Below are 7404 nucleotides of genomic sequence, written 5' to 3'. Positions count from 1 at the left end.
TGGCGCAATAACCATTAATTGTCACTTTCGTTATTAAATACTACACTAAATACAAAATAAATAGCACCATTAAATTTCTTGTAAAAACTGGTTATTATGAAGTTATTTTAAAATGTGTAAGTTCAACTCTTTTATATATATAAATGACGATTTTATTACTTCAGCATCTTGGTGTCGGGAAATAGTGATTTGTTAATTTGACTAATTTGTGCACATTACAGTGTAACTGGTAGTAATATATTTTATAACTCCCCGTATTTTTTATTTTTTTATTAAAATACGAAAGATAAGTATTTATTAATCTTCAAGTGTTACATTCTAATAAAATTAACAGACTTTACTATACGGAAAAATTAAGACTAATTTCAATTAAATAACAGTGCATGGTATCATAAAGTTTGAAATGTATCGTTTCTATAACACGTGTATTTCATGTTTTAAAATAAACCGACTTTAGTTTTTACGATAACCTCTTCTATTTTTTAAAGGAAATTTTACATTTTTAAAAGGTACAATGTTACAAATTATTATTGATTTGTACATTGTAAACGTCAGTTAGCTTTGCTACATTATCCGATGACTTTAACTGAATGATCTTTGAGTAAGATAAAATCTTTGAAGTTTGTTGATTTTACAAAACAAAATAAAATAAACGAAAATTTTCTTCCTCAAACACACTTCAGTCCTGTTTTCTACTTTGAACCTTTATCTCTTTAAATGTGGATATTTCATAATTCGAATGAGAAAACGTTATTGGGGTCACTTACATTTGACACCCTCGCTTAAAACACCGAAAAGTTACCTCTTAATTTCTTCCACAGATTTGATAGCATAAAAGTTTTATTTACAATGTTGTTATTATAGTATCGCTATGCCTTTTCCCCTATATAAACAGGGCCTGGAAAACGCTTACGAAGCCGATGTTGAGAAACAATGGCAGGAAAAGTTGAACGTTTTCAAAGAAAAAGGGACACCAAAACTTCTGAAATGGGATCCTTCCGCTCCCAAAAATAAGGAAGTCGGTACCCGACGTCACGAGGAAGAAGAGGAAGAGGAAGAGTTGCATATGCCTTCCATACCTGAACCGACAGTTGATGAAGAGGAAGAAGAAGAAGAAGCGGAGGAGGAAGAAGATGAAGAAGAGGAGGAGGAAGAAGAAGAGGAGGAGGAAGAAGAGGAAGAAGAAGAGGAGGAGGAGGAAGAGTAGGCATTGTGAGATGCAGATAGAATAAAGGTGTGCATATCTGAACCACATTGGCTATTTTTATATTAATAGTCTATTAAATAATAGTGCATATTTGAACCACGTTGGCTATTTTTATATCAATAGTCTACTAAATAATAGTGCATATTTGAACCACGTTGGCTATTTTTATATTAATAAGCTACTAAATAATAGTGCATATTTGAACCACGTTGGCTATTTTTATATTAATAGTCTACTAAATAATAGTGCGTGTTTGAGCCACGTTGGCTATTCTTATATTAATTGTCTACTAAATAATAGTGCATATTTGAGCCACGTTGGCTATTTTATATTAATAGTCTACTAAATAATAGTGCATATTTGAGACGTTGGCTATTTTTATATTAATAGTCTACTAAATAATAGTGCACATTTGAACTACGTTGGCCATTTTTATATTAATAGTCTACTAAATAATAGTGCATATTTGAACCAAGTTGGCTATTTTTATATTGATAGTCTACTAAATAATACAGAAAAAGAGCAGATCGCTACTTCTTGGAAAATGTAACACATTATTGAGAGCTTTCCAGTGACTAGTGCTTTGTTGATAGTTATATAGTGACTAGCACTTTGTTAAGAACTTTCTGGCGATTCGGGCTTTGTTGAAAGCTTTATAGTTGCAAGCACTTTGTTGATAACTTTCTAACGATTTGGGCTTCGTTGATAGCCTTATAGTGAGTGACCAGCACGTTGTTGATAGCTTTATAATGACTAAAACTTTGTTGGTAGCTTTATAGTGATTAGCACTTTCTTAATAACTTTCTAGTCATTAACAATTGTTGATAGCTTACTAGTGACTGGTACTTTGTTTATGACTTTATAGTGACTAACACTTTGTTGACAGATTTATAGTGACTAGCATTTTATTGACAACTTTTTAACTATAAGGATTTTGTTGATAATTCTATAATGACTAGTACGTTGGCGAAGGTTTTATAGTGACTAGAATTTTGTTGATAGTATTCTTGTAACTAGTGCTTTGTTGACACTTTATAGTAACTAGAATTTTGTTGATAGTATTCTTGTAACTAGTGCTTTGTTGACACTTTATAGTGACTAGAATTTTGTTGATAGTATTCTTGTAACTAGTGCTTTGTTGACACTTTATAGTGACTAACAATTTGTTGATAGTTTTGGTAATTAGTGCTTTGTTGACACTTTATAGTGACTAACAATTTATTGATAGTATTCTGGTAACTAGTGCTTTGTTGACACTTTATAGTGATTAGCAATTTGTTGATAGTATTCTGGTAACTAGTACTTTGTTGGCAGCTTTATAGTGACTAACAATTTGTTGATAGTATTCTTGTAACTAGTGCTTTGTTGACACTTTATAGTGATGAACAATTTGTTGATAGTATTCTGGTAACTAGTGCTTTGTTGGCAGCTTTTTAGTGGTTGATTAAGGAATCTTCATGCAGCTTAATGGTTAAGCAGATAACAAACTATATAATGCACGAGTGCGTGATTTACTATAACAAGTTAATAAAACATAAAATGAATAAAACAATCAGATTTAAAATCACCCCTGCATGTTTCAATTGGGCGACTCAGTCATCGTCAGAAGAAAAGTAAATTTGAAACTACACTTATTTTTCTCGCTGTCTAACAGCTATATATACATATATGAAATATTTTTTTCTTTACTCGTCACTAAGTTAAAGTTTTCACGTTTCTGTATGCTAAGCTCAAGTTTTTATTTTTCTGGCCACTAAGTTAAAACGCTTCTTTTTCTAACTGCTAAAGTGTTTTTTTTTCTTTACTGGTAGCTAAGTTAAAAGTTTCATAGAAACATCTATTTTTTTACTTTATATAATTTTTAATCTATAGATCTTTACTTTTAGTTTTAAGAAAACTATAACGTTTAAACATGTTCAGAAGTTGTTATTAGGCAACATTGTTAATGAATAATACTAACGACTATTAATATTTTTTTATTCTCCACAACAGGCTGTTTGAGTTCCTATAGCGTTAATGCCAGTGGAGATCATGAAGAACAGAATAAAAGAAAACACTCTTTCTCTTCAAACTGACCATAAAATTCCTCCATCTAAGTCCCATATATAGTTAGATCCTGAGTTCAACAGTTTTACTTTCTCTTCAAACTGACCATAAAATTCCTACATCTAAGTCCCATATATAGTTAGATCCTGAGTTCAACAGTTTTACTCAATCTCACACTGTATGTGTACGTATTTAGTTTTAAAAAATATTTACTCCTTCAAAGACTTCAACATCTACAGAAGAGCCCGTAATTGTTACAAAAAATGCATATTTTCTAGTGAATTTAGATATATAATCCAAAAACGAAAGTTTTGTGACATTTCCACTGTACTCCTGACCTTAATTCTATAGGATCTTGTAGCTTACTCGCTGTGAACAGAAAGAGTTTTAGGAGCCGATGCTCTCTGGTGTTGCATTTAAGCACTAGGCTCACTGGTTTCTCTATGAGATCTGGTCGTAGGAAAAAGAAGATTTTAGTGGCTTCCAACTGTTTTACATATCCCATTGTGTAGCAACCTAATGGTCTAGTTGTTATGAAACACACCTAAAAAGGTTAAAAAAGACCAAGTAGTAATTTAGATATCGATCATGTAATGGTTTGTAAACTATAAGTAAAAATATCCAAAACTGTAATAATTGGGCTTTTCTTTAAACTGGACATTTTATGATAGTGTTTTACGAAAGTAGAAAATGCTTCAGATTCGAAATATTGTTTGTTTGTGTGTCATGAGGCAATATATGCCCTACTGTAAATGGCTGTCTTCCTTGCCTATATAAGACCGTGACTCGAAAACATGGTTTCGTGGGTTTTTGCAAATTACTTGTGTATGATAGGAATGATTTTGCTCTTATGGAAAATAAAAGTGCTTGGAAACTCAAAGTGTGAGAATATTTTACTGAACATGGTTATATACTTTGTAAAAACGACTTGCTTCTTTTATAAATTATTTTGCGTTATTTTCCATTACGGGTGTTTCCGAGAGGAAGAGTGTGGTTGAAATATTATGACACACTCTTCTTTTTTGGAAAAATCCTCAGGGTCCTGTATGAAGAATGTGGTGTTTAAAAATTCAGTGAGCCTGATATTATTGTCTTATCTTAAACATAATTTACTATAATCACGTTTCGCAAGCAAGAGGCGTTTACATCAACACTTGTTATTCTAACAAATGGCTAATTTAAATAGTATTCCGACCATTAATTTGATCTGTTTTGTATTCTTAATTCTGCTTATTTGTTTTTTGTATTTCCGCCCACCTAATGAGCTCTGGTATCGAGCGAAACGCATCGTCTGCATTGGATGTAGCTGACATAATGTGGTTGAAATGATATAGACTCTTGTTTTCGGAAACACTTAAGGAATCGAATAAAGAATACAGCGTTAAAAAATACATTAAGCTTAATGCAATAATATTATGACTAATACAAGTGGTTATTTGTTCTACATTTTATTTATATAATCAAAAAATAAGTAGCTATTTTTAACGAACATTTTCTGTATTTCAAACTACTTAAGCGTTTTAAAACTCTTTTTATATTATAGAATTGTTTTTGTTTTTCAAAATGATTTAGTTTTTGAAAGTATTCAAGAAGTTTATTGGGAAGAAATTACTTTGAGAAAACAACTTATGTTATTCTTTCTCGAATTATTAAAGCTTTACTGCTCACCACAGGAAGTTAAACGTCATAGCAAATTTCTTTCATTCCAGAAGTCGTCATTATTCTACGATGAGATATATCTAGTGGTCATTACAAAGCAGGCTTAATTAAGAAAACTGTGATAATCAGACTAAGGAATTAGATGCTAGAAGTAACAATAAACCACATTAAGATGTACTTATGAATTCATAATAGCTATTGCATTTTGAAGCGACAAGTTAGCTGTAGAAGTAAAATTAAATTCATTTTTTATATCCCTTTTTAAGAAAATCGTCGATTGAATAATTTTTTGAGTTAATTACGTTATTTAGGGACACTCACTGCTTCAAAACAGCTCAACAATCAACTTTTATTAACGTAGCAATGTAATTTTTAGAGTACAATAGCAACTGTAAGTAGGCGAAAAACTGCAAGGATGAGATAATAAGCAGTAATATAAAACAACGAAAAAAATATTTATAACAAATTCGCACCCCTAACAAAAATTAATAAGAATGTATCAGACGGAGAAATTATATAAGGTAGAATGGTTTGAGAGGGAATAACTGCAGTAGTAACAACCAAATTCTTTAACAAAACTAGTATATAAAAACGGTAGATAATCAGTTAAGAGAGACTCGAGATATGAACTTTACATATATCCATTATATCCTGAGTTTAACCACACACATCTGTCATCCACGGCCAATTGTGAGCATGATGGTTACTCTTTAAAGAACCATGCTAAATAATAATATTAATTTTATTGCATTGTATAAATATTTCATTGCATCTAAACACTACGAGATATCTTATTACGATGCATGCGTACACATTGCAGTATGTTTTATCATATAAAAAGTATAAAAACACATCGCAGTGTGTTCTATTACATATAGTGGGAATATTGGTTAACATGCGTGCCAGTCTGTGTATTCAAATGTTCTAGTTCGCGTCCTGTTACAGCAAAATCGCTCTTCTAATTTTGGGGCCATGGGTGTATTATAAGAGTAACGGTCAAATCTCATTGTTCCATTAGAGAAATCCAAGAGTTGTCGAAGGTGCCATTGACTAGTTGCATACCCTCTAAACTGTCATTTCAGAAATAGAGACAGGTAGCACCCTTGCGTAGCTTCGGGAAAATATCGGAAACAAACCAAATACAAACAGTGACTGTATAAAGAGTGCGTTACGTTTCAATATATGTAGTGTGTATAAAAATTACACTACGGTATGTTTCATATCAAGCAATGTTTATAAATATATCACCAACTGCGGTATGTTTCATAACATGAAGCGTGTTTCATTACTTACGAGGATCTACAACGTGTGGTATGTTCCATAAATTGCGTTTCATTACTTACATAGTATCTATATAACCTGTGGTATGTTTTATAAACTGTAGCGTGTTTCATTACTTAATTAAAGTAGGTGTACTCAGCGTGGTCACAAGTAAATAGACACCACCTTAATAATAACAGTTTTCTAAACGTACGGAGAGAGAGAGAGAGAGAATTTCCTATCAGTGTCTCTTGTTAAAAAGTTATACACATGAAAAATATCTAGGAATGGCTTCTAAATTAAATAAATGCGTTTGTTTGAGACATTGTTCCTGTTATTTTGTATTATTATTTAATACAGCTTTAATCTTTTAGCAGCTGCTTATTGTATTTTAACGAATTATATATTTGAGTTTTATATATTATTTTAGTAAGTATTTACCTGATGTTCATGTTATTTAAGTCTTCCTTCAAGCACAAGATTTTAGCCAACACATTGTAGCGTTCTTCAAACTTTCTTTAGTTTCTATCATTCTCAGATACACAAGTACACATGAAAAATTTATGATTATGTTAACAATATGTTTTACTTCAATGTATGACTAAAACTCGGCTAGGAACTTTTCTGGTCGATATCTGACAACATCTGCCCAATTTAGTAAACGGTAATGCCTGCCTCAAGTAAAAATATCTGCCTATTTATTCTGAATATTCTAAAATATTTAGTAGAATTAATGATATAACGTTTACGAAAGTCTCGTAATAATAGTAGATCGATAAATTTTAGGAATGTATGAATTTTTGTTAGTATTTATCGAATGTAAAACTCCGTAACAAAAAAAGGTGATCACGTGGACTAGGTTATCTTATTTGAACGTTTTCCGAATATTAATCAAAGATATAGATTGAATAAATATGATGTTCTTACTTTAACATTGATTCTTAATTGATGTATTTTATACCTTAAACCTGATAAGGTTTATTACGTTTTGAATAACAACCCTTGAACTTTTTCTGCTGACCCTGATAATTGAGATTACTTTTTCAATCATTCCTATATTCGAAAGTTTCCTCTTGACCATAATAGGCTGATGTTCTTATTTTATGAATTATTGGTGTTTTCTACTATCATTGAGTGTTTTAAAGAAAACTATGAAAAAATCGTGTACACAGCGTGGTCACAAGTAAATAGACACCACCTTTTCAGAAAAAATGAAATTTTTCAGTCATATT

At 31.1% G+C, this 7404-nt stretch overlaps 1 protein-coding gene across 2 annotated transcripts in view; it reads left to right on the top strand.

The window, feature by feature from the left end:
• The window catches only part of LOC106466154 (troponin T-like), a 36471-nt gene extending 32338 nt beyond the window's left edge, over positions 1–4133 (top strand). For both annotated transcript variants that reach the window (XM_013926396.2, XM_013926397.2), the window contains 2 exons: positions 896–1234; positions 3200–4133. In XM_013926396.2, coding sequence (XP_013781850.1) covers positions 896–1207 — 312 coding nt within the window. In that variant the 3' untranslated portion in view covers positions 1208–1234; positions 3200–4133. The remainder of the gene's footprint in view (positions 1–895; positions 1235–3199) is intronic.
• Positions 4134–7404: the final 3271 nt, after the last annotated feature.

The sequence above is a fragment of the Limulus polyphemus genome, unplaced genomic scaffold (genome assembly GCF_000517525.1).
Source record: "Limulus polyphemus unplaced genomic scaffold, Limulus_polyphemus-2.1.2 Scaffold2169, whole genome shotgun sequence".
Taxonomy (NCBI): domain Eukaryota; kingdom Metazoa; phylum Arthropoda; class Merostomata; order Xiphosura; family Limulidae; genus Limulus; species Limulus polyphemus.
The sequence above is the reverse complement of the archived record's forward strand: the minus strand, read 5'-3'. Positions and strand labels throughout refer to the sequence as shown.